The sequence below is a fragment of the Scyliorhinus canicula genome, chromosome 27 (assembly GCF_902713615.1).
Source record: "Scyliorhinus canicula chromosome 27, sScyCan1.1, whole genome shotgun sequence".
NCBI lineage: Eukaryota > Metazoa > Chordata > Chondrichthyes > Carcharhiniformes > Scyliorhinidae > Scyliorhinus > Scyliorhinus canicula.
In genome coordinates, this window is record NC_052172.1 from 19,414,560 (window position 1) to 19,436,310 (window position 21,751).

At 50.5% G+C, this 21,751-nt stretch overlaps 1 protein-coding gene across 1 annotated transcript in view; it reads left to right on the forward strand.

Moving 5' to 3' along the window:
* The first annotated feature begins 4,676 nt into the window (after nt 1–4,676).
* The window catches only part of map3k10 (mitogen-activated protein kinase kinase kinase 10), a 63,620-nt gene continuing 46,545 nt past the window's right edge, over nt 4,677–21,751 (forward strand). The window contains exon 1 of the mRNA XM_038786112.1: nt 4,677–5,742. Within this exon, the coding sequence (XP_038642040.1) occupies nt 4,956–5,742 (787 nt within the window). The 5' untranslated portion in view covers nt 4,677–4,955. The remainder of the gene's footprint in view (nt 5,743–21,751) is intronic.

A 21,751-nucleotide genomic window follows, 5' to 3' on the forward strand; every position in this document is an offset into this window, starting at 1 on the left:
TTTGGACTGTGGGAGGAAACCGGAGCACCCGGAGGAAACCCACGCAGACACGGGGAGAACATGCAGACTCCACACAGACAGTGACCCGAACCGGGAATCGAACCCGGGTCCCTGGCGCCGTGAAGCAACAATGCTAACCACTGTGCTACCTTGGTGCCCATAAGATGATGAGAGATGCTGAATGAACACTGTGTGTCGGTGGTCATTACTCGCATTCTATAAGCAAATGTTCTCAATTGTATTACGACAGTCTTGAGCATTTATGCATTTTTGAAAAGTAATAATCTGACAGAATGTGGTGATCCCCCAGTTTTTGATGAGGCACTTTACAGCCTTCTGCTCTTAACATTGAGTTAAGACTTCAGACCATAAACTCTGTCCTCCATTTTGAATTGTTTCCCCCTGCCCCACTCCAAGTTCCAGTCTACATCTTGTTTTGCTTTCAGTAAGCGCTGACCTCTGTCCTGCTATTAACACGTACTGCTATTTTGCTTTCAGAAAGGGTTGACCTTTATGCCACTATTAACACCTGCTTTAGTCTTTAATACTATCATCACCACTCCTTTGTCCATGACGCCGTTGTCGCTTAATCAGTTGGGTTTACTCCTCGATCCGGGCGTTCACAGGTGTTCAGTTGGCGCCTGCTACCTGAAAGCCGGTTGGCATTTTGGGCTACCTTCGGACAGGGACATGGGTACAAACTGCAGTCAGCACAGGCTGGAAGACTGGGTACTGCATCTCAGACATGGAGCTGTAGGAGCAGGTGTTACAGCATCCGGTGAGTTTCACAAGTTCTAGGCTTCGCCACGAGGGCCGTCCCCGGGGTTAGAGACATGGAGTATACGCGACACTCGAGTTCTTTAAATATCAGGAGTCTCACATTCCTGCTCCTGAGGGATTGAACAATCCAGGGTCCATTCTGTATAAACTATTTGCTTCAGCTAAAAGTCAAGACTCGCATATTTTATTCTACAATCTACAACGGATGGCAAAACATGTGAGAATGTCTGTTCGACATGCGCTCGTCCTGTGCTGGGGAAGTGCTCCAAACCAGCCGGCCATCGAGCGACCACAATGAAGAATTATTACTCTCCCACCTTTAGCTCCATCAAATTTATTCGGACAGCACCAAAATGGCAGGTTAATTCTTAGTCTCAGTCAGCCGTGCACCGCACTCACATCTGAGTCAGAAGGTTGTGAGTTCAAGCCCAATTCCTCAAAACCTGAACACAAAAATCTACTGTGACACCCCAATGCAGTACTGAGGGAGTGCCGCACTGTCAGAGGGTCAGTACTGAGGGAGTGCCGCACTGTCAGAGGGTCAGTACTGAGGGAGTGCCGCACTGTCAGAGGGTCAGTACTGAGGGAGTGCTGCACTGTCAGAGGGTCAGTACTGAGGGAGTGCTGCACTGTCAGAGGGTCAGTACTGAGGGAGTGCTGCACTGTCAGAGGGTCAGTACTGAGGGAGTGCCGCACTGTCAGAGGGTCAGTACTGAGGGAGTGCTGCATTGTCAGAGGGTCAGTACTGAGGGAGTGCCGCACTGTCAGAGGGTCAGTACTGAGGGAGTGCCGCACTGTCAGAGGGTCAGTACTGAGGGAGTGCTGCACTGTCAGAGGGTCAGTACTGAGGGAGTGCCGCACTGTCAGAGGGTCAGTACTGAGGGAGTGCCGCACTGTCAGAGGGTCAGTACTGAGGGAGTGCCGCACTGTCAGAGGGTCAGTACTGAGGGAGTGCTGCACTGTCAGAGGGTCAGTACTGAGGGAGTGCCGCACTGTCAGAGGGTCAGTACTGAGGGAGTGCCGCACTGTCAGAGGGTCGGTACTGAGGGGGTGCTGCACTGTCAGAGGGTCAGTACAGAGGGAGTGCCGCACTGTCAGAGGGTCAGTACTGAGGGAGTGCCGCACTGTCAGAGGGTCAGTACTGAGGGAGTGCTGCACTGTCAGAGGGTCAGTACTGAGGGGGTGCTGCACTGTCAGAGGGTCAGTACTGAGGGAGTGCCGCACTGTCAGAGGGTCAGTACTGAGGGAGTGCCGCACTGTCAGAGGGTCAGTACTGAGGGAGTGCCGCACTGTCAGAGGGTCAGTACTGAGGGAGTGCTGCACTGTCAGAGGGTCAGTACTGAGGGAGTGCCGCACTGTCAGAGGGTCAGTACTGAGGGAGTGCTGCACTGTCAGAGGGTCAGTACTGAGGGAGTGCTGCACTGTCAGAGGGTCAGTACTGAGGGAGTGCCGCACTGTCAGAGGGTCAGTACTGAGGGAGTGCCGCACTGTCAGAGGGTCGGTACTGAGGGGGTGCTGCACTGTCAGAGGGTCAGTACAGAGGGAGTGCCGCACTGTCAGAGGGTCAGTACTGAGGGAGTGCCGCATTGTCAGAGGGTCAGTACTGAGGGAGTGCTGCACTGTCAGAGGGTCAGTACTGAGGGAGTGCCGCACTGTCAGAGAGTCAGTACTGAGGGAGGGCTGCACAGTCAGAGGGTCAGTACTGAGGGAGCGCTGCACCGTCAGAGAGTCAGTACTGAGGGAGTGCTGCACTGACAGAGGTGCAGCCTTAAGGTGAGGCATTAAACCGAGACCTTGGTATGATTTGTAACAAGTGCAGGGGAATAGGATAATGGTCCTTGGGAATATATTCAAGTCTGAGTTGGACAGATTTTTGATTGACAGGGTTATGGGGGTCAGGCAGGAAAAGTTGTTCGGACCACCATCAGGTCAACCATGACCTTATTGAGAGGTGGCGCAGGCTGAAGGGCCCGAATGCCTACTCCTGATGCTGTTAATAATAAGGTAAATGTCACCACAGTCCCTGATGACTGTAGGCTGCTTTCCCCTTTGATGGGGAGAGCTGACTGTTGGTGATTTAACCTGAGGGTCACCACATCTCAGGCAAGGGGCAAGGTTTCTTCCTTTTCAGATACTTAGAAAAATGATGGCACAGAGGGACTCCACTCTGCCCATCAAGTTTGTGCCATCTGAGAAACGAGCAACCTCTTCCCCCACCCAACCTCACCCCATTTTCCAGCACTTGATCCACAGCACGGGAGGTCCTGTGTACATCCACACACCTTTAAAGTGAGTTCCAGACATAAAATATGACCTTCCTTGGGAGGAACGAACTCCTCACTTCCCCTCTAGTCCTTCCACCAGTTTAACTCTATGCTCCCTAGTCATTGACCTCTCTGTTAAGCAAAATAGCTGCTTCCCATTGACTCGATCCAGCTTCCCTCATAACCAGTGATGGGCAACCTGGGGCCGAGTGGGCTGCACGAGTGGCCCTCTTTCATCTCAGGGGCCACAAGATTTAAATGGAGCTTGGTCATTGACCACGACCCTGTGAATTAGATTAAATACATTTAATACACGCCGAACATTTCAAAACGAGTTACAGAAAATGCTCAATCATTTATATATGAATAGAACTATCCTCAACTTCAAATGGTAAAAACAAAATAAATATTCACACTTTGGACACTTGGGAGTGCTGGGCTCTCACAGTCAGCACACTCCTCATTTCACTCACCCCTCACCACTCGCACTCGCTTTACGGGCGAATCACTTCAGCCATACCGGCAGCAAAAAAAAAGGCACAGTCGGGAATCAGTGGAGTGTAGCGACCCTGCACGTGGGCAACGGTCAACAAAGCGTCTTGTGGGGGTCGTACTCAGAACCGAGGTGGGCTCAGTGTCCGTGTGGAGTTTGCACATTCTCCCCGTGTCTACTAGTGTCTCACCCTACAACCCAAAGATGTGCAGGGTTGGTGGATTGGCCATGCTAAATTGCCCCTTAATTTGAAAACAAAGAATTTCGTACTCTAAATTTTTTTTTTTAAAAGAACCCAGACGATCCGCAAATTGCCCACCACGGCTCGTAACCTTGTGCATTGCAATCAAATCTTTCCCTCGGCTTCTTCCCCTGTTCTGAGGAAGACACTCCCCAGAGCTAGCCAGCCTTTTCCTCAAGGGTGCAATTTTCCAGTATTGTCAGAAGCCCTCGTAAATCATTTGTGAGCCAGTCCTCAGTGTCACTCCTGCTGGGACTGTTGCGGGTGACCCTGCTTGCACGATTCCCACTTTAGGGCTTCCCCTTCAGAGAAACCAAGCGCCGAGTGGCGTGGAGAGGGGAAACACACCGACTCAGCCTTTTCAACTTAAAATGTCAGGGTGAGGAAACATTCCACAAACTGCCTACACACACACATATATGTGTATATATCCATCCCCTGGGCAGGGAATCAGAGAGGGGGCTGGGCAAACCTGCAAAATGCATTGTAATTTAAAGGTGGAATAAAGAGGTTGCAGTTTATTTGAGCAACATAGGATGTTAGATTTGCAACGTGAGCCATCAAACTGCAACCGTTCTTTTCACTGAAGGCACAATTGTTAATGTCAGCCTACTTGTGACAATAATAAAGATTCTCATTATAAAGATGTCTAATTATTCCAGGTCCCCAGCAGCCCCGAGCCCGCCCTCCCCCTGCCTGATAGGCGGAGCCGACAAAGGAATGGGATCCTCCCATTGGCCGGGAGAGAGGCCAATCCGCGACCCCCGGGCCGGCGGCGCGCGCTGCCCGCCGGGAGTTGTAGTCCCGGCCCGGGTCTCCCCTCTGTTAGGGGCGGGGCCGGGGACTACAACTCCCGGCGGGCGCCGCGCTGTCGGCGCAGTGTCTCGGCTGGAACAGCTGAGATTGTAACAATCCCGGCCAGAGAAACTGACACAGGAGCCGGAGTTCTGGCAACGCGGAAGTTGCTGGCCCTTTAATTCTTTATTTTTCATGGGGGCAGGGGGGAGAAATGGTATTTTAGGGAAGAATGCAAAGCCGAGCGGGCAGGAAAAAGAAAATTAATTGCTGCATAAAAAGGAGGGCCCTTTGCAGGGGCATTTGAGCCATGGCGAGAGGGGGAGCAATGCCAACCCTTCAGTAAGCAGCCCCAGCTCTCAATGGCCAGCCTGCTGTATGGATGCACAAGCCGGGGTTTTCTGCAATGGAGCCAGCGGCAATGAGCGAGTCCCCGGCAGCAGAGGCTGCCACTTGCAATGGGGATCATCAGGAGTCACCCTCCATCCAGTCTCCCGGAGGCTGCCCTCTCCTGCTGCCTCCTCCTGCCCCCGGCTCCCGCAGCTTCTGGACGGCCGTGTTCGACTACGAGTCCACGGCTGACGAGGAGCTGACCCTCCGCCGGGGGGACCTGGTGGAGCTGCTGTCCAAGGACTCGCACGTCTCCGGGGACGAGGGCTGGTGGACGGGCAAGATCCAGGACAAGGTGGGCATCTTCCCCAGCAACTATGTCAGCAGCCAGCCGGCGGCGTACGGCGGGGAGGACTACCCGCTGCCCCCGCTCATCGACTTCAGCGAGCTGCTGCTGGAGGAGATCATCGGGGTGGGCGGCTTCGGCAAGGTTTACAAGGGCGTCTGGGGACGGGACGTGGTGGCGGTGAAAGCGGCACGGCAAGATCCCGACGAGGACATCAGCGCGACGGCCGACAACGTCCGCAAGGAGGCCAAGCTGTTCGGCATGCTGAGGCATCCCAACATCATCCTGCTCAAGGGGGTCTGCCTCAAGGAGCCCAACCTGTGCCTGGTCATGGAGTATGCCCGGGGTGGGGCCTTAAACCGGGCCCTGGCCGGCAAGAAGGTGCCCCCTCATGTCCTGGTGAACTGGGCTGTGCAGATCGCCAGAGGAATGAACTACCTCCACAATGAAGCTGTGATCCCGGTCATTCACCGGGACCTGAAATCCAGCAACAGTAAGTAGAGAAAGCAACATTTACCCTGGGGAGGCTGCAGTGTTAGCAAAGGGTAATCTAATGTCATGGGTCATACCTAGCTAGTAACACTGGTGAAATCACACAACTTTTGTTCTTTGCATTTGTTAGAAATTGGTCTTGGGACAGACAAGACAGAAATTAGGAGCAGACCATTCAGGCCCTTCAAGCTGCCTCCTTCGCCATTCTTGACATCATGGTCAACATGACAGTGGCCTCTCAACTCCACTTTCCTGTCAGCTCCCTGGTCCATCACAAATCTGTTTAAACTCAGCCTTGAATATATACATTGAGGACCCAACCTTCACTGCTCTCGGGGCAGGAGAAGAATTCAACAGACTAATAACCTCCAGAGGAGACAGGTCCCCACATTTCCCAATGGCCGTCCCCTTATTTTTAAACTGTCCCCCCCCCCCCCCCCCCCAATCCCTGTTTTAATAAGCTCACCTCGCATTCTTCTAAATTTCCGATGGGTACACGCCCCATCTGCTCACTCAGCAGAAACCCCAGGGCGGTGCATTAGTTAGCACTGGTACCTCACGGCTCCCAGGTTCGATCCCGGCTCTGGGTCACTGTCCGTGTGGAGTTTGCACATTCTCCCCGTGTCTGCGTGGGTTTCACCCCCCACAACCTCAAGATGTACAGGATAGGTGGATTGGCCACGCTAAATTGCCCCTTAATTGGCAAAATTAATTGGGTACTCTAAATTAAAAAAATAAATAAGCAGAAAGCCCCTCCCATTAGCATTGAAGACAGCATTAAAGACAGAAGCAATTGATGTCTGTCCAAAGTTGCCCTGATTCCAGCTGGGTGACATTGTGAACCACATCACTGGGCGCTGTGTTAAATATGTGGTGTTGACTTGCCACATGTAGGTCAGACAGGGCCCAGTACCAATGCCAGGGTCTGGGCCTGAGCAGGTCCCTGGTCATGTTCCCTCATGGATTGCCAGGGATGAGGGAGTTCAGTCATGTGACGAGATCAGAGAAACTGGGATCGTCCTTCTCGGAAGAGAAAAGAATTAGACACACTTAACATTCTGCGACTTGAATAGGCAGGAACCATTTCTAGGGGCAGTAACAAGAGGGCACAGATGAAGATCACTTATTGTGACAAGTAGGCTTCAAATGAAGTTACTGTGAAAAGCCCCTAGAAGATACAAGATTATTGGAGAGATGAACATAAATATTTTTACACAGCGAGTTGTGATCCGGAATGCACTGCCTGAAAAGGCAGTAGAAGCAGATTCAATCGGAACTTTCAAAAGGAAAATTGGATAAGTACTTGGAAAGGAAACATAGTTATAGGGAAAGAGCAAGGAGAACGTGATTAATCGAATAGGTCTTTCAAAGAACTTGCATGATCACAATGGGGTGAATGGCCTTCCATTGTACTGTAGAGTTCTTTAATATTCTGTTCCTCCATCAATAACCGACCAGTCAACTGTCCACTTGAGCAGTAGGGTGCCTTAAAATAATCATTATTCCCTATGGGGAAATATTCTGAGCATCAAACCTGAGTCTAACTAAGCCTGACAAGTGGTCACATGTCAAGAGTTCCATCCAACTACCATTTTATTGCAGTTTTAAAAAAGAACCTTCCAGACCCACGACCTCTACCGAGAGTTGCTACCCATTGAGCCATGGTTGACATGAAGAGTTAGGATAAAGATCAGCCTTGATCTCATTGGAAGGAGGATGGGTTTGAGGGGCTGTTTGGCCATCTCTAATCGCTAAATGTTGGGAGCTTGTACCGCTTGTACATGTACCGCTGGATAGGGCATCTGGGGGCTCATTGAGCTTCCCAAGTCTGTACAAGATCTCGTAGTTGTAGGTGGAGAATTCGATTCTCCACCTCAGAATCTTGACGTTCTTGATTTTGCCCCGCTGTGTATTATTAAACATGAAGGCAACCGACCGTTGGTCAATGAGGAGAGTGAATTGCCTGCCGGCCAGGTAATGCCTCCAATGTCGCACAGCTTCTACAATAGCTTGGGCTTCCTTTTCGACGGAGGAGTGTCGAATTTCGGAGGCATGGAGGGTACGGGGAAGAAAGCCATGTGATGGGAAAGCAGGAGACTGAGAGATTTTGTCCATTGACACTCTGACTTTCAGTGAACTAAGATCATGACTCCATCCAGGGGGCATTGAGACAAGTGACCTTTGGGAGTCTGCTGCTTTCTCTGTAATTTTTACTTCATTGTATTGAGACTTGCTTTAAAGCACAGGCGGAAGGATTGCTCAGTAGCTCAGTTGGTAAATCTGCTGCCTTCAGGATGGAGAAACCGGACGATGTGTCACTCAGTGTTTGCATCAAGCACTCCCAGGAATGGAACTCCAGTAACAACCCTGAGACCTGATCTTAACGATCACTTCTCCTTAACGCCATTGCCACATTTTTGTACCTTGGAGCATCTCCCGGTTGTCAAATTGGTGCCAAGTTACCAGCAATCATGTGCTTTAGGTGACAGACGTAAAGAACTGGGTCAATACTCACTAAACTCACTCGGCACAGAACTATGAGACAAGACTCGGTCAGCATGGGATTCGAATGATTTTCCCAGTAAAAATAGTATCCTTGTGTACATTTTGTAATGTTGCATCTGATTATAATCCGATCATATTTGATGAACCCAGGTTACAAATTCTTGTATGTTCTATTGAGGCATAGCTTCCCCTCGCTGCGCCTATTTTGACCCACAACACAGGTTGTGTTGTGCTTTGGGTTCCACCTCCTCCCCTGGTTCTGACAGTGGATGAAGCTCACATTGATCGTTAAATTATCGGAACAACAACTTGCATTTCGGGAGCACGTTTATGAAGGACTGAATGCATGACCGAAACAGGCCACTCAGCCCATCTGGTTTGTGCTGGTCTTTACGCTCCACGTGATCCTCCTGCCTCCCAATTTTCTAACCCATATCATTTGATCCTTTCTCCCTCGTTTATACCCGTAAGTGCCATTCACCTCAACCCCTCCCCATGGGAGCGAGTCCCACATTCTCCCTACTCCCCATGGGAGCGAGTCCCACATTCTCCCTACTCCCCATGGGAGTGAGTCCCACATTCTCCCTACTCCCCGTGGGAGCGAGTCCCACATTCTCCCCACTCCCTGTGGGAGCGAGTCCCACATTCTCCCTACTCCCCATGGGAGTGAGTCCCACATTCTCCCTACTCCCCATGGGAGTGAGTCCCACGTTCTTCCCACTCCCTGTGGGAGCGAGTCCAACATTCTCCCCACTCCCTGTGGGAGCGAGTCCCACATTCTCCCTACTCCCCATGGGAGCGAGCCCCACATTCCTCCCCACTCCCCGCGGGAGCGAGTCCCGCATTCCTCCCCACTCCCCGCGGGAGCGAGTCCCGCATTCCTCCCCACTCCCCGCGGGAGCGAGTCCCGCATTCCTCCCCACTCCCCGCGGGAGCGAGTCCCGCATTCCTCCCCACTCCCGCGGGAGCGAGTCCCGCATTCCTCCCCACTCCCCGCGGGAGCGAGTCCCGCATTCCTCCCCACTCCCCGCGGGAGCGAGTCCCGCATTCCTCCCCACTCCCCGCGGGAGCGAGTCCCGCATTCCTCCCCACTCCCCGCGGGAGCGAGTCCCGCATTCCTCCCCACTCCCCGCGGGAGCGAGTCCCGCATTCCTCCCCACTCCCCGCGGGAGCGAGTCCCGCATTCCTCCCCACTCCCCGCGGGAGCGAGTCCCGCATTCCTCCCCACTCCCCGCGGGAGCGAGTCCCGCATTCCTCCCCACTCCCCGCGGGAGCGAGTCCCGCATTCCTCCCCACTCCCCGCGGAGCGAGTCCCGCATTCCTCCCCACTCCCCGCGGGAGCGAGTCCCGCATTCCTCCCCACTCCCCGCGGGAGCGAGTCCCGCATTCCTCCCCACTCCCCGCGGGAGCGAGTCCCGCATTCCTCCCCACTCCCCGCGGGAGCGAGTCCCGCATTCCTCCCCACTCCCCGCGGGAGCGAGTCCCGCATTCCTCCCCACTCCCCGCGGGAGCGAGTCCCGCATTCCTCCCCACTCCCCGCGGGAGCGAGTCCCGCATTCCTCCCCACTCCCCGCGGGAGCGAGTCCCGCATTCCTCCCCATTCTCTGTGGGTGCAAGTCCCACATTCCTCCCCATTCTCTGTGGGTGCAAGTCCCACATTCCTCCCCATTCTCTGGGGAACGAGGTTTTTCCTGAACTCCCCACTGGGTTTCTTAGTGACTGTCTTATATTGATAGCTCCTAGTTCTGGTCTCTCCTCACAAGTGGAAACATCTTCTCCACGTCTATCCTTCCATACTTTAAAAGACCTCTTTGAGTCACCCCTCAGTCATCTCTGTCCTCGAGATCGAAGCCGGAGTCTCTTCTACTTTTGCCTGATGGTTATAACCTCCCAGTTCTTGTAACCCTCTTTTTGTGCCTTTACCAGTTTGTCTGTAACCCTTTAAAAAAAAATAATATGGAGTCCTCTACAGTGACTATAGCAAAGAATCGCAGGAGGCCTCTGCAGGGGTTTGAGGGTAGGATAGAGTGCTGATTGAAGAAAGGAATTAGAAGGGTTTGATGAAAAATGCGAATTTTGAGTAAAGTCTTATAGAAAGAGAGGCGGCTGGAGGGTTTTGGGGAAAGAATTCCGGGAAGCTTGTGGCCGAAGGCGTGACTGTTGAGGAATGGATAAAGAGGTGGACTGGGGAATACCAGGATTGACAGGCTGGGAGAAGCTCGGGTGGATGATGGGGTTGTGTTGGAGGGAGTGCTATGATATGGAGGAACTGAAAAACGAGGATAATAAACCAAACTTGGGGAAGTGACATTTTGGTTGAATCCTAACACGTGGAACAGGAAAGTTCAACCAGAAACCAACTCTGAGGATGAAATCTATACAGGAACGATATAGTTGGATGCAATACATAGGGCAGCACGGTAGCATGGTGGTTAGCATAAATGCTTCACAGCTCCAGGGTCCCAGGTTCGGTTCCCGGCTGGGTCACTGTCTGTGCGGAGTCTGCACGTCCTCCCCGTGTGTGCGTGGGTTTCCTCCGGGTGCTCCGGTTTCCTCCCACAGTCCAAAGATGTGCGGGTTAGGTGGATTGGCCATGCTAAATTGCCCATAGTGTCCTAAAAAGTAAGGTTAAGGGGGGGTTGTTGGGTTACGGGTATAGGGTGGATACGTGGGTTTGAGTAGGGTGATCATTGCTCGGCACAACATCGAGGGCCGAAGGGCCTGTTCTGTGCTGTACTGTTCTATGTTCTATGTTCTAAGATAGGAGCAGCAGGAGGCCTTTTGGCCCTTCGAGCCTGCTCTGCCATTCATCATGATCACGGCTGATCATCCAACTCAATAGCCTAATCCTGCTTTCTCCCCATAGCCTTTGATCCCATTCTCCCCAAGTGCTATATCCAGCCGCCTCTTGAATATATTTAAAGTTTGAGCATTTAGCATATTACATTTAAAAGCTGAACTTGTATATAATGCAGAGATATAACTCAGTAAATCAGCAACTTTATCAAGCATGTTTTCAAGGAAAACATTGCAGCAGTGTCAAACGAGATCTGGCATTGAACTACACAAGGTGATATCAGGGCGGGTGATCAATAGCTTAGTTGAGGAGGTCGGTTTTTAAAAGTACCTTTTTTAGGAGGAGAGCAATGTGGAGAGGTTTCGGGAGGGAGTTTTGGAGCTTTCTGATGAACAATAATGTAAAGTGTTGTGAGGATAGCAGGTGTGAATACAATGATCTGTCCAATCAGCCATGATCGTATTGAAGGACGGAGCACGTGCGATGGGCCGAATGGCCTCCTCCTGCTTGTACGTTAGGGCCCAGGCAGCCACTGGCAGAGCAATGAGGGTTTGCCGATACACAGCAGACCAGAATGACGGGAGTGCACACATCCCGGAATCTGTGGGGCTGGATGAGATTACGGGGATAGAGAGGGTGAACCCGTGGAAGAATTCGAGAACCGGGATGAGAATTTTAAATTGACATATTGTGCGTTGCCAGATTGGGAAGCGATATGGATGAACTGTACACGTGTGAGTGTTTGAAAAATACACCCGAGAGTTAACACCAGGTAAATGAGTGTGCTTTTAGTGAATATTTCCAGCCTTTCAGCTGTCACCATTAATTGTGCTTCATCCCTGATCCTACAGTGTAGAATCCAGGTCAGTGCTCGGGGCAAGATCAATTCTTTTCTGTTGTGAAACGGCGAATTGTTTGATTTCACTGAATCTCATGTTCTTGTCCCAATGGTGCCTGGGAATGTCAGGGATGTCACAATATAGGAAACAGAAGGTGGCTTTGAGCCCATCAGAAGTGCTAGCTCTTTGAAAGAGTTAGTCCCACTGGCCCTGCTCTTCCCCCTTAGTCGTACAAAACATTCCCTTTTGCAAGTCCCGATTGAATCTTCTTCCACCGCCCTTCCAGATCACAACTCTCTTCAGTAAGCCCATTTCAGTCGGCAGTGAGGAAGGCAAACGCAATGTTACCATTCATGTCGAGAGGGCTAGAGTACAAGAGCGGGGATGTACCTCTGAGGCTGTATAAGGTTCTGGTCAGACCCCATTTTGAGTATTGTGAGCAGTTTTGGACCCTGTATCTAAGGAAGGATGTGCTGGGCCTTGGAAAGGGTCCAGAGGAGGGTCACAAGAATGAGCCCTGGAATGAAGAACTTGCCGTATGAGGAACGGTTGAGGTCTGTACTCATTGGAGTTTAGAAGGATGAGGGAGGATCTTATTGAAACTTAGATACTGCGAGGCCTGGATAGAGTGGACGTGGAGAGGATGTTTCCACTTGTAGGAAAAACTAGCAGAGGATACAATCTCAGACTAAAGGGACGATCCTTTAAAACAGAGACGAGGAGGAATTTCTGCAGCCAGAGGGTGGTGAATCTGTGGAACTCTTTGCCGCAGAAGGCTGTGGAGGCCAAATCACGGAGTGTGTTTAAGACCGAGATAGATAAGTTCTTGATTAATAAGGGGTTATGGGGAGAAGGCAGAAGAGCGGGGATGTGAAAAATATCGCCATGATTGAATGGCAGAGCGATCTGGTCCTTATGGTCTTAAAAGTGTGTGCAATATCGGTACACAGTCTTCAGATTTAGCAATGTACAGACCACTTATCTCGTGGCACAATGGGGTTAGCGTCCCTACCTCTGAACCAGAATGTCTGGGTTTGAATCCCACCCCAGGACTTGGCCAAGGAAGGTGCGTTCAAACGGCCAAACAGGTTGAGTATCGACCTTCAAAATCCTTCCAACGCAGGTGGTGAGAGGGGGAGAAATTCCTGGTCGGCCACACGATGGAAAGAATATTGGAGCCTCAACCGTCACTACCCACCGCTCCAGATGGCAACACGCATGTTGGCATCCTATAGAATGTCTCGGGAGATCAGTGTTTGAATCGGTGTGAATATTTACCTACCACGTTAATTTAAAAAAAGTGAATGGAATATCTGACAGCCGCTCCATCGGGCCTTGCTCTGAAACTTGATGTTTCGAATGTTTACATACAAGCAGCAACCACCTCCTGCCAAATGGCTGGAGCGACATCACCAACGCACTCATTGTCCCCCCCCCCCCCCCCCCCCCCCCCCCCCCCCCCCCCCCATTGCCGCAAGCGGCTGAGTCTTCTGGGCCAGTCACAGGTGCTGATTATTTCACCCGATTTGTGAAGTTTGCCACAGTTCGTAGGATGTTGTAGAAAAACCTTCCACCTGCCGCGTTTGCCACCCAGTTGGGTTAAATGTTTTCACAAAACAGCAACAAATCCCATCTGAGCTTCCCGCAACGATAATAATTAACCAACTAATTATCCATTAACTAAATGCCGTTTCCCACAAGTAATTGCACTTTGGTACGAGGTGAAGGTCAGGTTGAGCATGTAACTGCTGGATTGTTTTATTCAAGATCATCCCTTTCTTTTATTTAAATTTAGAGTACCCAATTCATTTTCTCCAATTAAGGGGCAATTCAGCGTGGCCAATCCATCTACCCTGCACATTTTTAGGTTGGGGGGGCGAAACCCACGCAAACACGGGGAGAATGTGCAAACTCCACACGGACAGTGACCCAAGGCCGGGATCGAACCTGGGACCTCGGCCCCGTGAGGCAGCAGTGCTAACCACTGCGCCACCGTGCTGCCCTTCAGATCATCCCTTTCTGCCTAGTCCTTCCCTGGTGTGGATATTTGGTATATAATGGAATATTCTGTGACTTATCATCAGCGAAGAGGTGTATCACCTTTAAGAAATGTGTATTTATAAATGGGCGTATATAAATATCTGTAGTGAGAGTACCTTTAAGAAATGGATGTTTATTATTGCAGTGATGTCAGAGAGTGGGTGGAGCTGGGCTGTCTGTCAGCTTTTTACTTTTGTTTTAGGCTGTTTGCTGCAGGGTGTGTTTTAGTTTTGTTTTCAGAGCTGGATAGCTGCAGTCACAGCCAGAAGGTGTATGAATCTCTCTCTGTAATCTAAAGACTGTAAATCGATCCTGCTGATTTAAAACTAATAACAGTCGTGACTTTAACCTGGTGTGCTTCTGGTAAAAGGTGTTTTAAGTCTTATGGATGTTAAAAGGAAAGCTTAACGGATTACTTAGTGTTGTAGTCTTTGGGGGTTGTATTTGAATTGATGGTTGCTAAGGTGTTCACTGTGTGTTTTTAAAAAGGTGAACTTGAGTTCATAGAATAAACATTGTTTTGCTTTTAAAAAATACTTTTCCACTACTGTAGAGTGGGCCATCTGCTCCCCATGCGACAATCTAGTAAAAGTTGTGGGTCAGGTGAACTCCAGGATACACTTTGGGGTTCTCTAAACCCTGGCCCATGGCTCAGTGGGTAGCACTCTTTCTGATCAGTTGGAAAATCCTGGGTTCTCGTCCCACTCGAGCCTTGAACACAAATCCTGGGCTAACGCTCCCTGGTGCCAGTGAGGGAGCGCGACCCTGTCTGAGGTGCTCAACATTCCAGGAATGAAGTTCGGGAAAACTTCGACACAAAAAGGGTGGCAGAAGATTGGAGCTCGCTTCTGCAAGTAACTCTGTCAATTGTTAATTTTAAAACTGAGATTCGTAAATTTTTGAAGGTATGAAATGAAAATCGCTTATTGTCACGAGTAGACTCCAATGAAGTTACATTCCGGCGCCTGTTCGGGGAGGCTGTTACGGGAATCGAACTGTGCTGCTGGCCTGCTTGGTCTGCTTTCAAAGCCAGCGATTTAGCCCAGTGTGCTAAACAGCCCCAGGTACTGAGGGAGACGGGGCAAAGGATGGTGAAGGAGCTGGACATAGTTCTGTATCAGCTATAATCTAATTGAATAACGATGGGCAGTCGAGGGGTTAAATGGCCTTTTCCTGGTCCTATGTTCCTCTAACGCTGCACCGAGTTATGGATTCAGTTCTGGGCCGCGAAATGGATTTTGTTTATCTCAGGCCATCTAAGCAGCAGCTCACTGTAATATTGCCCTTTTTATATAGTAATGCTCTGCGGACACGGGTTCAAATCCCACGTCGGCAGCCGGTGGAATTTAAATTCAATTAACAAAATCTGGAATAAAAAAACCCCCCCATGGCATTATTCATAGAAATGGAAGAGTGTATTCACCCTGGTGTCATTAGCAATGTTTTTCGCTCAAACATAAGCTCAATACCTGCCATCCATCTCCCTCCTCTCCGTGAAAACCCTGCTGGCAGTGACAGGCTTGTGTCTCCTGATGGGTCAGCCACGATCCTGTTGGTGGCATTTTGACCCCTCGAGTGAGTTCAAGACCCTCTCCAGAAGGAAGAGCATTGCAATCCAGGCCAATACAGCCACTGCAGGACGGAAGGAGTGTTGCGCTGTCAGAGGTACCATCTTCCCAAGGAGTCGAATAGGTGCAGAAGATCCGCCGACATTATTTCACAGAAGTGGGGCGGCACAGCGGAACAGTCATTCACACTGCTGCCTCACAGCGCCATGGACCCGGGTTCAATTCCGACCTCCGGTCACTGCCTGTGCGGAGTCTGCATGTTCTCCCGGTGTCCGCGTGGGTTTCCTCCGGGTGCTCCGGTTTCCCCCCACAGTCCAAAGATGTGCAGGTTAGGTGGATTGGCCATGCTAAATTGCCCTTAGTGTTACGTGATGGGGATGGGCCTGGATGGGGTGCTCTTTCAGAGGGTTGGTGCAGAAACGATGGGCCGAATGGGTTCATAGAATTTACAGTGCAGAAGGAGGCCATTTGGCCCATGAGTCTGCACCTGCTCATGGAAAGAGCACCCTACCTAAGCCCATACCTCCACCCTGTCCCCGTAACCAAGTAAGCCCACCTAACTGTTTTGGACACTAAGGGAAATTGATCATGGCCAATCCACCTAACCCGCACATCTTTGGACTGTGGGAGGAAACCGGAGCACCCGGAGGAAACCCACACAGACGAACAGACATTGATCCAAGGCAGTGGCGTGCAGAGGGGGGGGCCGACGGTGCGTTGGCCCCGGGCATCCATTGGATGGGGGCATCAATCAGAGGCTATTGCTCTCCCCAATGTCACCCAGATGCCTAAATTTTTCCACCTGAATTTAACAAATTGTTTTGCTAAGGGGGGAGGGGGGGGGGGGCGTCACAATCAAATCCAGTGACTACCGACATGTACCTTGTGTCAGGGTGAGGTGACTGCGCTCCCAGACTCCCCCCGCGGTGGGGAAACCGCTCTATCCGCCGCGCGGGCGGGCGGCCCGGGACTGCGCATGTCCAAGGGAGGGGGAGCTCCTCACATGCAGGGAAAGGCCCCGCCCCCTGATCTGCGTGCTGAGATGTTGACCAATGAAAAAAGATTGAGGACCGGAGGGACTGTGGTTCTCCAGCCAATCAGAGCGCGGGCTTTGTGTGAGTGATAATTGAGCTTTCACACCGACGGAATCTTCCTCCTGTCTCCAACATCTGTGAGTAAAACACTTTTCTTTTCTCCTCCTTTCCATTTCTTTTTTCATTCTGACCATCAATTGGTCACTTGCAGCAACTGAAGGGAAAGGAAGTGAATCCAGGGAGGGTTCAGACTCTGGAAAGCTTGGCCCAGGTCTCTCTCTTAAAAATATTGACATCCTTTGCTCCCTCAGTTTGACACATGAAATGAAATGAAAATCGCTTATTGTCAGGGGCTGTTTAGCACAGGGCTACATTGCTGGCTTTGAAAGCAGACCAAGGCAAGCCAGCAGCACGATTCGATTCCTGTAACAGCCTCCCCAAACAGGCGCCGGAATGTGGCGAATGCGGAATGTGACAATAAGCGATTTTCATTTCATAAGTAGGCTTCAAATGAAGTTACTGTGAAAAGCCCCTAGTATTGACCAGGACACGGGGGTAACTCCCCTGCTCTTCTTCAAAATAGTGGCTGTGGGATCTTCAACATCCACCTAATAGGGACAGACAGAGCCTCAGTTTAACAACTTATTTGAAAGAAGGCTGTTCTGACAGTGCAGCACTCCCTCAGTTCTGAGTGTGATTAGGGATTCAGTCATTCACCCCAACTGCTGAGACACCAGCAAGTTCACACTGGGGAGAGACCATTCACTGCTCTCTGCACACAGCGGTTTAGAACATCATCTACACTGAAATGAAAATCACTTATTGTCACAAGTAGGCTTCACTGAAGTTACTGTGAAAAGCCCCTAGTCGCCACATTCCGGCGCCTGTTCAGGAGGCTGGTACGGGAAGTTGTATTCAAAATGTTTTCCTTTCTCATAATATTTCTCAGTATATTAGGCCTTATACTTGAGTCTTTGGGGCATACAATCAAGATTTGCCCCGGGCATCACCAGACCTCTGCACGCCACTGATCCAAGGCTGGAATCGAACCTGGGACCCTGGAGCTGTGAAGCAACAGTGCTGACCACTGTGCTGCCCCGCTGCCCGTTAGGCTCCTCCTGCACGGTAGGGATTCTATGAACTGCAGGAGAGTTCCATCTGGTGTCCTGGCCAATATTTATCCCTCAATCAACATCACTGTAGCAAGAGTAAATGGTTGTTACCACATCGCTGTGTGAAGGAGTTTGCTGAGTGCAGATTGGCTGCCACATCTACAACACGCTGACTGCAAAAACGTAGCCAATTGGTTTTGCAGCTATTTAGGGTGTCCCGACATTGTGAGAGGTGCTATATAAATGCAAGTCATTCATTTTGGTAAAGAGGCCATGTATTATCAATGAGGAGTAAGGTAAGGTAGAAAGATACCCGCAAGGGTTATAACATGTTATCTGATTACAGACGCATTCATTTTGATCAGCTAAGTGAGTAATTTCACTTTGTGCAGCCTGGGAGATGAGCACTTGTAACTTGATACAAATACTGAAACATTAAACAGCTCCCTTTCTCATTAGACTGAAACCAAGAGCCTTTGCACAGTTCCTGTTGTAACTCATCGCGCCCCAGGATTTGGGACCTCTGAAATTAACTCAAACTCTGTCGGGTGAGGGTATCAAGGGACGTGTCACACCAAGGCTTGCTGGGCTGGATTGGTTGAATTGGTGTCCTCCTGTTCCTCTTGGGAAAGGAAACCAGGAGATTCCCCCTCCGCCCCCCCAAGCTTCATGTTGGACTGTTGCCTCTTGGTGTTCTGACTCGTCTCCCTGTATCGTGTGAGAGCCACGGTGCTGAAGAGCTTAGCTCTTGACACAAAAGACTCGAACTTGTATAGCAATTTTCACAACTGCAGGATGCCTCGTAGCGTTTCACAGCCAGTGAAGCACTTTTGTTTTGAGTGGTGTGGGAAAGACAGCAACTAATTTGTGCACTTCAAGATGTCACACAGTCATGTGATCATGACCAGAGAATCAGTTTTGGTGAGATTCATTTGAGGGGTAACTCCCCTGAATCATAGAATTTACAGTGCAGAAGGAGGCCATTCGGTCCATTGAGTCTACACCTGCCCCTGAAAGAGCACCCGATCTAAATCCACACTATCCCCGTAATGCAGCAACCCTACACCTAACCTTTGGACACTACGGGACAATTTAGTGTGACCAATCCACCTAACCCGCACATAGAACAGTACAACACAGAACAGGCCCTTCGGCCCTCGATGTTGTGCTGAGCCTTGTCCGAAACCAGGATCAAGCTATCCCACTCCCTGTCATTCTGGTGTGCTCCATGTGCCTATCCAATAACCGCTCGAACGTTCCTAAAGTGTCCGACTCCACTATCACTGCAGGCAGTCCATTCCACACCCCAACCACTCTCTGACTAAAGAACCTACCTCGGACATCCCTCCTATATCTCCCACCCTGAACCTTATAGTTATGCCTCCTTGTAACAGCTACATCCACCCGAAGAAATAGTCTCTGAACCTCCACTCTATCTACCCCCCTCATCATCTTATAAACCTCCTCCGCTCCAAAGAGAAAAGCCCTAGCTCCATTCACCTTTCCTCATAAGACCTATCCTGCAAACCAGGCAGCATCACATGCATGTGAGATTTTGGTGGCTTCCAATAAATTAGATGAAAAGGTTATCAAAGATGCCAAACAGCAACACCTTTCGACTATGGGAGGAAACCCACGCAGACACGGGGAGAACGTGCAGACTCCGCACAGACAGTGACCCAAGCCGGGAATCGAACCCGCATCCCTGGTGCTGTGAAGCAACAGTGCTAACCACTGTGTAACCGCGTGCCCTGCTCTTTGGAATAACAATGGAGGCACAGCTGAGTCAAAATGTTGTGGGTTCGAGTCCCACTTCAAAACCCAGACTGTCCCATGCAGTTCAGTACCGAGGGAATGCCGCTTCAGCGGTCCTGCCTTTCAGATGAGGCATTAAACCGAGGGCCTGTCTGCTCCTCTGGTGGAGGTAAAGGATCCCGTGGTGAAGAAGAGCAAAGGGAGTTCTCCCCAGTGTCCCAGCCAATTGTATTCCTCAATGAACATCTCAAAAACAGATTTCCCGGTTATTATCAAGTCGCTGTTCGTGGGATCTTGCTGTGTGCAAATTGGCTGCCACGTTTCCAACATTGCAACAGAGACTATGCTTCAAAAAAAAAATCACTTAAGGGCCTTGGGACATCCAGCGATTGTGAAAGTCAAATCTTTTCCTGTTGACCACTTTTTAATCTTTAAGATTAGGATGTTTGGGTGGATCTAATTGGCCACAACATAAAAGTGGTGGGAGCAGAGATTAGATAAAACCTGGGGGAGCATTAATGGGAGCTGGCCTCGGTTTTACATTGGAAAGAATGAATGAATGTCTTGTGATGAGCAGTTATGGCTCCGTCTATAAACAGTCGCGTGGTGTTGTATAACGACGTGGAACGTACAATGTTCAGGGTAATTCCAGGCCACCGACTCCGAGGGAGGTGGCTGCCGCAATATTGGGAGGGCAGGTCGATGGGGGAAAATGAAAAGAGGAGTTCCGTTGAAATGGAAACACTGGCCAAGGCAAAATCAGCACTTTGGAAAATTGTGTTTCGTGGAATGTCGTTGGCAAGGCCATAATCTTTATAATCTTTATTAGTGTCACAAGTAGGCTTACGTTAACACTGCAATGAAGTTACTGTGAAAAGCCCCTAGTCACCACATTCCTGCGCCTGTTCGGGTACACAGAGGGAGAATTCAGAATGTCCAATTCACCTGACAGCACTTTTTTGGGACTTGTGGGAGGAAACCGGAGCACCCGGAGGAAACCCACGCAGACACGGGGAGAACGTGCAGACTCCGCACAGACAGTGCCCAAGCCGGGAATTGAACCTGGAACCCTGGCGCTGTGAAGCGACAATGCTAACCATTGTGCTACTATGCTGACCCTAATTGCCATTGAAATGAGTGACTTGCGAGACCATTTCAGAGGGACATTTAAGAGACGACCTTATTTGCTGTGGGTCTGCTGCTGCATGTAGGCCAGACAGGGTAAGGTCGACAGATTTCCTTCCCTAAAGGGATATCAGTGAACCGGATGGGTTTTTGTAACAATTGCCGATAGCTTTATGACCACTGTTACTGAGATTAACTTTCAATTCCAGATTTTGTTCACAGAATTGTTACGGTGCAGATGGCCTATCGTGTCTGCAGTGGCTCTCCTTACGAGCATCGTAACTCAGTGCCGTTCCCCTGCTTTTTCCCCGGACCCCTGCACATTTCTTCTATTTAAATAACCATCTAATGCTGCCTCGATTGAACCTACCTCCACCACACTTCCAGGCCGTGCGTGTCAGATCCCAACCACTCGCTGTGAAAAAGTTTTTTTCTATCATTGCTTTTGCTTCTTTTGCAAATCACTTGAAATCTGTGCCCCTCTCGGTCTCGATCTTTCTACGAGCGGGAACGGTTTCTCCCCGTCTAGTCTGTCTGGCCTCCTCATGATTTTGAACATCTCCTCTCAGCCTCGTTTCTCCAAGGAGAACCGTTTCAACCTCTCCAATCTGTCCTCATCACTGAAATAATTATTCATTGAGTTTAAATTCCACCAGCTGACGTGGGATTTGAACCTGTGTCCCACAGAGCGTTAGCCTGGGGGCCGCTGGATTGCTAGTCCAGTGACATTAACACCACGCCACCTTAGAACAGTACAGCACAGAACAGGCCCTTCGGCCCTCAATGTTGTGCCGAGCCATGATCACCCTACTCAAACCCACGTATCCACCCTATACCCGTAACCCAACAACCACCCCCCCCTTTAACCTTACTTTTATTAGGACACTACGGGCAATTTAGCATGGCCAATCCACCTAACCCGCACATCTTTGGACTGTGGGAGGAAACCGGAGCACCCGGAGGAAACCCACGCACACAGGGGGAGGACGTGCAGACTCCACACTGACAGTGACCCAGCCGGGAATCGAACCTGGGACCCTGGAGCTGTGAAGCATTTATGCTAACCACCATGCTACCCTGCTGCCCAGGGTCTCCCCTTATTTTATAGGAAAAATTGAAAAGGGTTTGAGGGACTGTAGGGGAGTGGGCTAGCACAGATACAATGGGCTGAAAGGCCTCTTGCTCAATGGGGATCAATTTATCTTAGCAGAGGAGTCAAAGTTGATTCCCACAAA